Genomic DNA, 13,787 nt, shown 5'->3' on the forward strand with positions numbered 1-13,787 from the left:
CCGGGAATAACAGAAAGATGTAGGTGGCGAGGTCAGACTTGGGGGCGGTGAGCGCCCTGGGGTTTGGAGGTAAGTGATGGAACAGAGTATAGAGAAGAACACAGGGTGTTAGTTCCCTGCTAGCACCTGTGTGGGCTGGCTATGTTTGTCTCAAGTATAACATTACTGATCATTTCACGGGGGGCTGGGGGATCCCAGGTGGGGCTCAGGAAGCATGGGGACCAACCTACTGATACTTGCCATAGTGGTGGAGGCCTGATGGTTTAGTGCTCAAACCTGGTAATGGGGTGTCGCCTGGACCCAGCAATGCTGGGGGCCTTAAGGGCCACACCTGGCTGTGCTGGGAATTGAACTCGAGGCATCACACATCCAAGGGATGTACTTCAGCCCTCTGAGCTATCTTCCCACAGCCAGTTGTAATTAAAGAGGATTTCTAAGTATGTGAAATCTCTTTTTCTTTTCCAACCTTTTGGGAAGCAGATCTGCATTCTTCCACCTCTATTTTTTTGGGGGGTCACACCCAGCGGGCCTCAGGGTTTACACCTAGCTCTAAACTCAGGAATTACTCCTGGTAGTGCTCAGGGGACCCATATGGGATGCGGCGGATTGAACCCTGGTCGGCGGCATGCAGAGCAAATGCCTTCCCCGCTGTACTATTGCTCTGGCCCCCAGTATTCTTCCACCTCCTTACCCCTGTGGACGGGCACCTGTCCTGCTCACCAGCCCACGGAGCAGCAGCTCTAACTGCTGTGGTAGACGTGTGGCTTTAACCTTTCTACTCTTGTACACCCACATGCTCCATGGGCTGGTGGTTGGAAACCACTCAGATAGTACAGAGGTCAGGGCACTTGTGTTGCACACAGCTGATACTGGTTCAGTCCCTAGCATCTCATATGGTCCCCCAAACTCTGCCAGGAATGATCCTTGAGCTCAGAGCACCACTGGGGGGGGAGGGGGAGGAGGAGGAAGAGGAGGAGGAGGAGGAGGAAACCACTGAACTAGATGATCTATCTCCCTGACCCTCCTCCATGGTGAGATCTTTCCAGCACACAGGCGAAAGCTATTTCAACATCCTTTGTGGAGCATTTCCCCAGAGGATACCATGCTCAGGCTCTTGTGCTAATTGTTCAATAACTTTGTCTGAGTCCTCATTTTGTTTTTAACATAAATCTTTGTTGTAGAGGATCATTTTAGTTGCAAAAACTTCCGAAATAGTATCAGTGGAGTAAAGGAATGAAGACAAAGTTCACCTTTTACGTTAGAGGTTGTTCAGTCACTTTTGAGGTCATTGTTTTTCTTAAAAAAAAAAAATCAATGAACTTGTCAAAGTTGGTAATTAAAGCTGCTGTTTTAGAACTGGTCCTGTGAGGTTGAAGGACATGATTAATTTTGTTTCTGGCAAATGAAAATGAACAGGAGGAGGAAAAAAAAAAAGTCACTCCTCTTTCTACCAAACATTAGACTGAAAAGCACGGAGCATTTGTGGCATCAGGAAAGTCTGGCTGGAACGTGCCCTCAGCCTTTGCGTGCAGGATGAAATAATAGCCTACAAAGATAGCTAAACCCTGGGACCTGTAAACGTCACCTTCCCTGGCAGGTGTGATTAAACGAAAGCTGTGATTCCTGGGAGTTGAGATAATCCAGGAGAGCTCCAAATGAAATCACGAAGAAGTTCAGGGAAGAAGTCAGGGGGAGTTTTGACGGCAGGTAGAAGGGATCCAAGGACCCAGACAGAGCTGAAAGCTTTGGAACCGGAGGGCGGGCTCTGTGCAGTGGAATGCCTGGAATGCAGAGCCAGATGCTGGAAAAGTCAAGGAAACAAGAGTCTCCCCTTTTGCCTCCGAGAGGCGTGGCCTGCAGGACAGGGGGCGGGGCCTGACGACACCCGCTTTCACCCCTACATCCTGATGGCAAATGTGGGGCCCCCGCCTCAGAACTGTAAGAGAACAGTTTTCTGTTGTTTGAACCACGGAGCTGAGATCACAGAAAACAAATGAATTCTCTTCCCCTGGATAGGGCAGAAGAACTCTTCGTTTGATTTTAAAATTGACTACATCGGTTAAAGGGGATGAAGAGGTCCTGGGGGATAGGTCCAAAGGCTGGGGTTCCTCTCCTTCTGGGACCTCAGCAAGGACTGCCAGGTGCAGGCCCCGAATCCTCGTCAGTCCAGGGCGCATGGAGAGGAATTTAGAGGCGTTCTTGAGAATTAATTTGACTCTCCCTCTTTTAGGCAGGAAGTCGAAGCTCATTACTTTGGAAAGTCTCCCTCTGTAATTAAGGTCAACAGAGGTTCTCCGTGCCTGGCCACTCAGAACCATCTGTCTGCTCTAAGTGACCTGTGCTCTGGGGTACTCCCGGCTCTGTGCTCTGCAGGGGCAGACGTGGGGCTCTCACCCAGGCCTCCTGAATGTACTCAGTGATCTCAGCAGCTCTGTCTAGACTTTTTTGGTGTGTGTTTGTTTGGGGGCCACCCCTGGCAGTGCCCAGGGATCATTCTTGGATAAATGTAGGCACCGGGTGTTGGAAAGCTCTTGGGTAAAGTCAGGGACCTCCAGCCTGGATTGAAGGTCTCTAGCTTTAGCTGAGAGACATGCTGAGCTGTTGTACTGCAAACCTCTTTCAGGGTGCGTGTTGGAGGTCACACACTTCAGCTGCTGTGTCTGCACGTGTGCCCACCAGCACCATCCTCCATTAAGTTGTGGTGCTCGAGTGCATGGCTGTATGTCAGGGTCTCTGTGGGGGTCACACACATGTCCACCAGGAGTCCTGGCTACAGTGCTCATGATGCTTTCCAGAGGTCCCATACTTTATCTGTGATGTTTTCTCACACCTTGTGTGCACCAGAAACAGCAGAACCTCCAAGATCCTGCTCTGTGCATAGGCAGCACTTGGGGAGTTAAATCATGACCCCATGCTTGCAAGGAAGATTCTTTCAGCCACTGAGCTTAGAGACCTAAGACCCTATCTTTGCGTGTGATTTTTTTTTAATTTAGAGAAAAGTGCATGTAATAAGCATACTTAAATCCTTTGTGGGATGAGGATTTCGCAAATAAAATCCTTATTGTGACTGGAATGCCCAAAACCCACCGTGAAAATTCAATTTCTTGGTGTGAGGTGTGTGTGTATGTGTGTGTGTGTGTGGGGGGGGGAATAGAGATGAGGTGCGGGATTCAGAAAAAAAAATCCTTAAGAGGAAACTATCAGAAGTTACTTCTATTTCACCCTCCAATCTTCCCAACAATTATAGAGCTTTGATTCTACCCAGCAATTATATAGAATCTAACTGTTCTCTAGAATTTGTTCCATTTTGGTCCCATTGGAGGCTGCCTGTAGCATCTTCGCTTTGATACACTGGAAACATTTGGTAAATGTTATTCACTTGGTTCATCAGAAATGAAAACTTAGCAAGAGGGATTTTAATGTGCATTGGATCATAGAAGAGAGGCACACTCTGTTTTGCAAGAACTTAGTCAAAGCAGTCAATGTATTACAACTATTTTGTAAGAAGAAACGCAGTCACTGAGACATTACTCCCACCCCCCACCCCCATTTCTGCTCATTTTCACCTTCAAGATGGCCAGAAGGGTCTGAAAGCTGTCACAAGTTGTGTCTCAAGAGGAAACGCACAGAGAATAAGTCAGCATCCAAGAAGTCAGATGACCAGATAGATGATCACGAGGTCCCCATCCTCTTTATCCTGAGCCCGGCCTTCTGTTTTTCCTTGAGACCCTCTTCCTATTTGTCCTAAAACCCACCTCCTAGTTTTCAAGAAATGGACAGAAGTCGGAAGCCACTGCTTCTACCTAAGTGAATATTCCAAGGGACAAAGGTGGTGAAGGTTGATGAAAGCACTGTTACCTCCTTTCCTCCTGCTCCAGGCTACAATAAAGCTTTATCCTCTCACTAGTGATCTTGTTGGGCTTTTTATGCAGCAAACTGTGTGCTCTCTTCACTGTATCTTTTTATTTATTTTATAACAGAGCCATGATTTACAATGTTACTGAGAGTTGCCTTTTAGGCATACCATCTTTCAACACCAGTCCCTCCCCCAGTGTTCCCAGATTGCCTCCCCATCCCAACCCCCACTCCACCTCTGCCTGTCAACTTGACAGCCACATTGTAAATTTCCAGCCATCGCTGCTTTGATCTGGTGTTCTCAGTTCTGTTGAGTCTGTGTTTTGCATAGATGGCTCTCAGCCTCCAATCTCTGGTATAACTGAAAGCCTGAGGCCTGTTCATCCATTACTTCTGGTTCTCTTTTTCCCTCCTTGGATTTTTTTTTCCCCTTCCCTATCTGTCACCTCTGTTTTTCCTTCCTTGGATTTTTTTCCCCTTCCTTGTCTATCACCTCTCTAAATACTGGGGTCAAAGATCATCTAAGTATCCCCCTTTTCCTACACTACATTTTCTCATCCAGTATTCTCTATCCCACAGATACGTGAGATTATCCTCTGGCTACACTGTATCTTTATGAAATTGGGAAATACCCATAGTTGTGTAATAGAGAATGTGCATATTGACATAAATTGAGATGATTATTTTCAGCTTTTGTAATTATGTTCTTTAAAAAGGAAGCCCTACGGGTTGGAGTGATAATACAGTGGGTGGGGGGCTTGCCTTGCTGGCAGCTGACCAGGGTTTGATCCCTGACCCCACACGCACAGGATAGGAAATAAAGAGCCGTAGTTTCTACGTTCCTATGTACCATTCTCACCTGAGAAACTGGTTTAACTCCTACCCCCGAATTGCCACCGTGTCCTACGACTGCACCGTGTCTTATGAAGGCCATGGCTCCTTGGTTATCTCCCAAGAGGCCAGATGGCCAGATAGATGACCATGAGGTCCCCATCCTCTATAGCCTGAGCCCGGCCTTCTGTTTCTCTCCAGACCATCATCTTATTTGTCCTAAAATCCACCTCTAGAGCGCATACAAGACAAGCTTCCTACCCCTGAGTTATACCTCCAGTCCTACTTGATCATTTTAAAGCTCCTCAGATGATTATGTCCGGAGCAGAGAAACACTTACTGGAAGCAGAGCTGACACCTAATTACAAAGGGCACTGCATTTGTGGGGCTGGAGCAATAGTACAGAGGGTAGGGTGCTTGCCTTACACGCAACCAACCCAGGTTCAATCCCCCACACTATAAATGGTCCCCTGAACATCACTGGGAGTGATTCCTGGGCACAGAGCGAGGAGTAAGCCCTCAGCACCTCTGGGTTGCCCCCACAACAAAAAAAAGTAATGCTTTTTATTTTTAAGTGACCTAAGGCTATAACATTGGCCCTGGGGGTTCCTGGTGGCCAAAGTAAATAGCAAACCACAATCAGCTGCAGTTCTTTCACCCTCCTGCAAGAATCCGGCAGTTCCTGGGAAGACAGCAAACCTTCCCCCTTGGTCCTGAACTGAATGACTTGTTTAGTTCTTACCAGGGACACAGAATGACGCTGGCTGCAGACCACAATTCTATAAACACCATGACAATAAATGACATATGGCATGCTGCATGCAGTGCTTTCTAATCACCATTTCTCGGGAAAAGCCAAGGTCACACCGAGAGAGCAGGCGGTGCGGGCAGTGGATAGAGGCAGTGTGGTTGTAGCCTGGGGACAGAGAGGAAGTGACACACAGCTCTGTGTGGCTCCGGGAGGGAGGTGGGCCGGAGCTGGGCTCCTCAGCCAGCATCTGCGCCTTAGTGACCATACACTGCGATTGGCAAAATAAAAGACGGTGTTCTTGCCCCTAACAGAAACTAGCAGGTCGACAAAGACCCAGCTAGGAAGAGTCCCGCTAAAGCAAAGCTCATGTTGAATTAGATGCACGTGTGTGCCGAGAACAAAATCCTTTATCAAAAGAAACCGAATTTAGAAACGGAAGACAGGTTAAAAAAAAAGGGGGGGGGGCGCTGGAAAGGATGAGCAGAGATCTGAGTTTTCCAATGTGCATTCATAAAAATAATGTTAAAAAAAAACCCAAAACAACAACCCAACTCAGTTCATGGCATGAAAGTTTCGTCCTGTTGATGCCACGAGGGTGTGGGGTGAGTGTGGAAAAGACACCCGTTATTTGAGGCACGTTTCCAGCCCCAAGTTGCGTCGCAGGAGGCAACGCAGAGCTTAAATTGGGATGGGCGTGCCCCCGTTCTTTTGAAACTGATCTAGCAGGGCGGTCAGCGGAAATTTAGCTGGGAACCGAAAGGATTCTTGGGGGTCACGTGAGTTCTCCTTTCTCAAACCACTGGAAGGAAAATCCTGAACGCACCCCTGTTAATAATATCCAAGTAGGCACTTTGCTGTTGTCGCTTATTTCCGCCTCTCCCCCCTCCCCACACGCTCCCACCCCCCCCCGTCCAAAAGACACGCGCTGCCGTTTTTGTTTGTTTTGGACCCAGAGCGGTGCACATCTAAATTCCTGCAAAAAGTCGAGAGACAATTTCTTTCACTTATTTAGTGTCTGGCGTTCCCTTCCACCCGAAGGCTGAAACGCACAGTTCAGGCTGAGAGCAATAAGTAGCCGATGGAGGTTCATAACACGTCTTGGTGGTGTGTGGTTCTGCAGAGTACGACCTGAAACTTGGGAGTCTGATTATTTCCCGGGGCGACGCGCCCGGGCGCCCCGCGCGGGCCGTTTTCGGGTGGGTGGGTGGGTGGGTGGGTGTGTACCCAGGAGCGGCGCCGTGGGGGTTTTGTTCCCGGGAAGGTGGACACAGGCAGTGGCGACCCGCGGCCACACCGGGGCAGCCTCTCCTCGGTTGCCGGCCGGCTCGGCTGATTCGCAGGGGGTTGCCAAGCATTGAAAGGGGTCTAGAAACGTCCGCGCCCCCCACCCCCACCCCCGATGGAACAGCGACCGCGCGCTTAGAGCTCTGCGCCAAGAAGAGCAGTGGGACGGGAAACCGATTTTTCTTTTCTTTTGCGGAAAAACGCGCTTCCCGCCTCCCCCCCTCCCCCCGCAAGCCCAGCCCGCCCCCTCTCCTCCGCAGAGGAAAAAAAGCGAACGAGAGGGGGTGGGGGTCCCCGCCGGGAAGGCCCAGCCCGCACCAGCTCTCCGCAGCGGGGTGCGCTCGGGGGGGCCCCCGCACCCCTCCACCGCCGCCGCCGCCCGCGGCCCGCCCCCCGGCCCGGCCTGTGATTGGCTTGGGGGGGGGACGCGTGTGCCCGCCCCGGCCCGGCTGGGGTCCCCTCGGGCCGCGCGGGCGGGAGGAGGCGGCCGAGGGGCGGGGAGAGCGGGGCCGGCGGGCGCGGGCGCGGGCGCGGGGGCGGGGAGGCAGCGGCGGGCGCGCGGGCCGCGGGGAGGGAAGCCCGGGCAGCTCCGCGCCGCCGCCCAGCGCCGGGACCCGCGCCGGCCCCGCAGCCTTCCGGGAGGAAGCGGCGCCGGCCGCGGCGGGGCGCGCGCGCTCGGGTTCCCTCACCTGCCGGGGCGCGCGCGCAAGGGCCCGGGCCGGCCGCGGGAGTGCAGAGCCCGGAGCGGGGCCGGGATCCCGCGCGGGAGGCTCCGGCTCCATGGCGACCGGACTCGGGGAGCCGGTGTACGGACTTTCGGAAGACGAGGTGAGCTGCGCCCCCTTTTGCGCCTGGGACTCCCCGGGGAGTTCCTGCCCCGCGCCGGCCGGGGGTGGGGACGCGAGCGACACCTGGGGTGCGCGTCCCCCCCACCCCAGTGCCAGCCGGGGAACCCCTTCCCGAATGCAGGAGCCCCGCGGAACTGGGGGGGATCGGGCCCTGCCGCCGCTCACCCCCATCTCCCCTCCATCCCCCTCGCAGCCCCAGCCGAGCGCATTGTTTGTAAATAAAGAGTTGCGGGGTCCCCACGGCGGCTTCCCGGCCCGTGCGGGGGGCGCAGGGCGCGTGCACCCCGGTCCCGGCCGCGTCTCCCCGGGGCTCCCGGGCAACTTTGCACCGGGGTCCAATGACCAAGTGTCACGTCCGGGTGCCGGGGAGCCCCGGGAGCCCCGGAATCGTCTCCCCCCACCCTGGAACTTTCTAATGATGGTGCCGGCGGCGCTCGGGTGTGCGTGTGCGTGTGTGTGTGTGTGTGTGTGTGTGTGTGTTCGGCGCGGGGCGAGTGCGTGCAACGCTCGCAGCGGCTTGGGGAGTCCGGAGCCTGGACGTGTCGGGGTCCTGGGGGTGTGGGGGCTTGGGGGGGGGAGGGTGAGCCTGGTGGCAGGTGCGACTGGAAACTTGGAGGAAGCTTGCAGCCCTGCCTTCCTTTTTCTTTTCTTTTTTTCCCCCTTCTCCTTTTTTCTCCCGAGGATTCCAAGCGCAGCCCCTCCGGGGCGGGTAGAGAGAGAGAGAGCCGAAGGCTCCGATCGATCGATCCCTTTTTATTAATAAAGCCAGCCGCGCGCCCGGGCTTGGAGTTTTGCCCGGAGAGGGGCTTTGTTTGCGCCCGCTCGCGGCCGCTGGCCCGTTCCCACTCCCCGCTCCGGACGCGATCCTGCTAAATCACTGTCCAGCCCTGCCCCGCTCGGCGCTTATTGGTGTGCGGCTCTGCCAAAAAAGGGGGGGGGGTGTGGGAGGCCTGTGGCTGGCGGGCAGGTTGGATGGAGCAGGTAGGAGGGGTTTACCAGCTGGCGGGGTGCGCGCGCTCAGGTCTGGCTCCCCTTTGCAGAGAGGTGAATTTACAGCCCATGAAGCATTACTCAGCAGGGAGGTATTTCCTATCCTGGTCGTGCATTTCATGAAAAGTTGATGCCTGGAAAGGCAGGCTCTCTCGATTTTTCTTTCTCCCTCGCCCTTTCTTTTTCCGAGGTCTCCCCTCTTTCTCTGGCAATGAGGGTGGGGTTAATTGGAGAGGGTTCTTATCCGAGGCATGCCCACGTTCGGGCTTTCCTCATTAGCCTTCTTCCGTGTGTGTGCGCGCGCGTGCGTGCCAACTAGGTATCTTAGATTTGTTGGGGGAACTTGACTTCCTGCCCCATGGATCTTGGGGTGTGGATTCCATCAAAGAATGATGGCCACACAAATAGCGTGTAAATTGCATTTCCCATTCTTTTACCCTGCTGTAATGTGCTTGTGTAAAATAATTTTCCTTCCCTGTGCAGGCCTCGGGGGATGGGGGGAAAGTGAGTGGCATTGTTTCATTTCCCCGGAGCATTTTCCTCTCCCTGCCTCTGGAGCCGGCTCTTTCCTTTTAGTCTCCATGTAATTAGTGGCAGTGGAGGACAGGCAGTGAGCAAAAGGGGCTGAGATTCACCCATTCTGCAGAAAGGGTTTTGCGGTGTTGTGGGAGATGCAGAGGGCTGTGTTTCATCTTAGGTCCCCCCCCCCCCTTTCAGTTACATGATTATCAAGGGCTCCCCAAACCCATGTGCATTTTGCATGTTTGGGTAAATGCCCCTGGATCCAAGGATCTCAGACACGCCGCTGGGCTTTGTGCTTTGTTTACATCGCTGCTAATGTCAGAATCTCAGGGAGCCAAGCTTGCTATGGCTGCCTGGAGGTGTCAGGACTGATCTTAACTGGTGCCCAGTGGGAAGGGGAGGGGTGGGTGGGATATACACAGATTTGGGGTGTGTGGGTTTGTGCTGAGGGGAATTCTCTGCTGCTGGACGTCCAAGAGGCAGACAGACTCTTCCGGAGAGGCCTGGCTGATACTATGGACTTGCCCACACTTTTCTAATGCAGAAGACAAGTCACATCTGTCTTCTTTCACAGCGTCTCCTTCCAGTGAGAAAAGGAGGCAGGGCTGTTGGGATGACTTCACAATTCTCTGCCGTTGGCTTTGGGATGGGAGATTTCACGCTGTCAGGTTGCCCTTCAGAAACCAGGGCATGCCATCGTAGAATATTAACCGCGGCTCGTGGAATTGGCGTGGCTCGGTGTGTCTTCTGGAATGAGCCTGGGTCAGAGCAGGAAGAGGTTTCAACTAAGCCCAGACAGAGCCTGCCCTGCTGCAGTGTCAGGGTGGCATTGCCAAGGTGTGTTCAGTAAATCGGGGACCTCTTTGGTTCGAGCCCAGGCACGCAGCATCGCCCCAGGACGTGTCTAGGTTGCAATGTAGAATAAACGTTTTAGCGAAATAGGGATCTGTTCCTAGGAAATGTCTTAGAGGAAAGTTTGCACTTTGGCTGGAGATTGACAGCTGCTAGCCACTTGCAGGTTCAGAGTGCGCCTGTCTCATGAACTCTTGATCTGAAATACTGCTGTTCTGAAGAGGTGTGCTCTCCTAGAACCGTGTAAGGGTCTGGGCCTGGGTCTGTCCAGTTAGAGCAGGAAATGCATCTTATATGTACTGGTTGAGTATGGGCACTGTTTGTTTTCTGCTGTCTTTTGGGCTGAGAAGCTCTTCTAGATGGCTCGTGCTTGTCCTGATTTTATTTTATTTTATTATATTTGGTGTTTGGGTCACACCTGGCGATGCACAGAGGTTACTCCTGGCTCATGCACTCAGGACTTACTCCTGGCGGTGCTCAGGGGACCATATGGGATGCTGGGAATCGAACCCTGGTCAGTCGCATGCAAGGCAAACGCCCTACCTGCTGGGCTATCACTCCAGCCCCCTTGTCCTGATTTTAAACCAGGCCATCTTAGGCAATGAAATCTGAAATTGCCATCCGAGGAAGGACTCTTGGTGTCAAGGGGTGAGCAAATGAATGAAATTTGTGTTTCAGGGTCCAGGGCCAGATTTGGGTCGGAACCAGAACAGTTTCGACTAGTTTCTTGCCTCCTGGCTGGGTTTCTTGCAGGGTTCTTTGGTTTTGTTTTTATTTGTTTGGGGCCCTCCAGAGCTGCTTTTGGCAAAACTTACCGGTGAATGTTTCAGTTGGCCTTCTGAAGTCTTGTATTACAACATCTTAGAAAGGTATGCATTATGGAAATGACATAAGGGCTTTCTGTGGGTGAAATACTAAAGTTGGAATGACAGGACTCTTAGAAGATGTTGCATTAAACTTTTGTGTGTGACTAGAATGAGGTGAATGGCATAGGAATGAAGACTGGGCTGACATGGGGCACTGTCCTGCCTTATTCGATGATGGCCATTGGCTAATGTTTCATGGCTTTGTCTGCACCCAGCCCAGTGTTCCGCCTGAAGCATTTGCTCGCATTCAGTTTGAAGAACCCTATGAAGAATGCTGTGATTTGCAGGTGAGGCCTGGAGATGTCAGAGAGGTTAAATGACTGGGACACGGACACACAGGGAGTGAATCCTGAAGCCAAGACTTGGACCTGGTTTTGCTGCTATAACAGGAGTGGGTTTTCCCTGTCTTTACTGTTGTTGCGATATCTGGGGCTTGCACAATTTAAAGTGCAGTGGAGGTCACACACATGTTTCTCTGAATCCTAATGTAGTGTTGCTGGCTTTGCCTTCAGCCTGAATCGTGGTGCTGGGGATTCAGCTCCTGACCTTCACGCCTGCAAGGAGGTACTCTGCCCCTGAGCCATATACCCAGGGCCTGACACTGGAGGGGTGTGAGTGTGAGTGAGTGTGTGTGTGTATCGCTTGCCGTCAAACTCACTCATGCCACACAGGAGCTGTGCTGCTGTGCCAACTTCTTGGCCCCCAGCTATAGTTTTTACCATGCCCTTTTTCTTTCCAGGCATCATAAAAGGTCTTTCTACCTTTATTATTATTATTATTATTATTTATCCCAGTGGGCGATAGCATAGCGGTAGGGTGTTTTGTTTGCCTTGCATGTGGCCGGCCTGGCGAGCCAGGTTCGATTCCTCCACCCCTCTCGGAGAGCCCGGCAAGCTACCAAGAGTATTGATATGCCAAACACAGTAACAACCAAACACAGTAACAACAAATCTCACAGTGGAGACGTTACTGGGCCCGCTGGAGCAAATCATTGAACAACGGGAGGACAGTGCTCCAGTGCTAAATCCCAGTGGGAGGTTTCACCCTGAAGGGCTTGGGGACCACCAGGGCTATACCTGGCCATGCTGGGATGGGGCTCATTATCCACTTTGATCCAGCACCTCCCACATGCCAGGCACGTGCTTTACCCCTCGAGCCATATCCCCAGCGCCAAAGCTGGTGAATTATGCAGGATAATGCAAGATAGAGATAAATAGCTGGTGTAAGCTGATGGCTTCCAGGCCAGCATGGACCAGGAGCCCCGCTTGGGAAAATCTGACATCACTGGGGCTGACTCTCAGCTGGCCGCTCTGTGGTAGCGGTCACAGTCGTCCCTGCTCCCCACTCTCTCATTTGCATGGAGTCACCTACTCCACAGGACTGTGGTCTCTTGCTGTCTGGCCTCTATAATCATGTTTTCTTTGAGAGGCTCTTGACTTTCAGATGCACCATTATCCTGGGTATGGCCGAGACAGAGAAGAAAAACTGTTGTCATGCTCGAATAGACTGTTGGTTTTCTGAAGCGGCCCCCGGTGCTGCAGACGATGAAAACAGGAGTGTTTTAGAATCCCTGAATAACTCCAACTGGGAACCTGGGGTGACCCGGGGCCAGCCTTTACAATACCCACAATCAACACTTTTAAAGTCCACTGCTAATCAGATTTCAGCCTTTCTGTCTCAGAGAAAAGGGGAGAGTTGGGGATTTGCTAGTCGTGGGCATTAGCAGAGACACAGGGCGCCTGCCTGATCCAGCCACCTGGTTGGCCATCTGCAAGCGATCAAGAATAGCTGCAGAACTTGAAGCCCTGCTCCCTGCGCGCCTTAGAGCCGTGTGGAGCAGCACTGCCTGTCGTTTCTGCAGCTGTACCAAGAGGCCACGAGGTTGCGTTTAGGAACGAGCGGTTAGCTGGGGCTGGAGAAATAGTACAGTGGGTACGGCTCTTGTCTTGCACACGGCTGTTCCGGGTTCCATCCCCGACCTCCCATATGGTCCTTCCGGGAGCTAGGAGTGAGCCCTGAGCATCACTGGGTATGGCCCCGCCCCCAACAAAAACCCCCAAAATTACAGTTTGGGATTGTTTGCATCTCAAGGCTATGCTGACAGACCATTTTCTAGAGGAAGAGAAAGTCATTCTAATTCCAGATGCCTGCATCTAGATTTGCCCAGACCCAGGCAACAGTTACTGTGATTAACAAAGTGGGTCTCGGGGCTGGAGTGAGAGTACAGCGGGGAGGGCATCTGCCTTGCATGTGGTTGACCCGGGTTCGGTTCCCAGCATCCCATATGGTCCCTTGAACACCACCAGAAGTAATTCCTGAGTGAAGAGCCAGGAATAACCCCTGTGCATTGCCGGGTGTGACCCAAAAAGAAAAAAACAAAAACAAAAACAAAGTGGGTCTGGTTGGCAGATGTATCAGGAATCCTCCTCATGCTGACCAAAGGGCTGAGGCTGTCCTGTGACTTCTAAAAGCAGTTTTTTTTTAAATTGGCAGAGGTGATAGAATTGTTTTAAATTCCACACCGGGTAGTTTCTGGGTTTAAAAAAAAAATCTTCCTCCAGAAGCCTATACAATTTGTAGAACTCGACAATTTAATTTATGCTTTAAGTTGTCTCCGTAAGTCAGAGTGTTCCTCTGAATTTTCCAGCTTGTTCCTGAAAAGTAGTTTCCTTATTTAAGGAATGAAGCTAATGTTCAAAGTGGGGGAGACTTTGGCCAAGTGGGAGTGCCCAGAGGGCGGCAGTTTCGTTACCATAGAGCACAGTTTCAAAGGAAGCGCTGGAAGGATACTCGGGCATTTCGTCAACACTGGGAGTGTCCAGGTCACCAGGACACATCCCTGGAAAGTTTTCTGGGGATTCTGAAAGCATCAGTATGCCTGAAATAGTCAGGAAAATCGGGAATAATGTCAAGGAAGAAATAAATCCTGGCTGTTGAAAATGTGACATCATTGTGACCAAAAAAAAAAAAAAGTTGTGGGTTTTTTTT

The 13,787-nt window shown here is 52.2% G+C and overlaps 1 protein-coding gene across 2 annotated transcripts in view; it reads left to right on the plus strand.

Moving 5' to 3' along the window:
* Positions 1 to 7,321: 7,321 nt before the first annotated feature.
* Positions 7,322 to 13,787, plus strand: part of NEDD4L (NEDD4 like E3 ubiquitin protein ligase) — a 267,112-nt gene continuing 260,646 nt past the window's right edge. Inside the window, exon 1 of one of the 2 annotated variants that reach the window (XM_056138058.1) lies at positions 7,322 to 7,549. In XM_056138058.1, coding sequence (XP_055994033.1) covers positions 7,502 to 7,549 — 48 coding nt within the window. In that variant the 5' untranslated portion in view covers positions 7,322 to 7,501. The remainder of the gene's footprint in view (positions 7,550 to 13,787) is intronic. The other variant, XM_056138057.1, reaches the window with a different exon arrangement.

This window comes from Sorex fumeus, unplaced genomic scaffold (genome assembly GCF_029834395.1).
Source record: "Sorex fumeus unplaced genomic scaffold, SorFum_2.1 ptg000128l, whole genome shotgun sequence".
Classification (NCBI taxonomy): Eukaryota; Metazoa; Chordata; class Mammalia; order Eulipotyphla; family Soricidae; genus Sorex; species Sorex fumeus.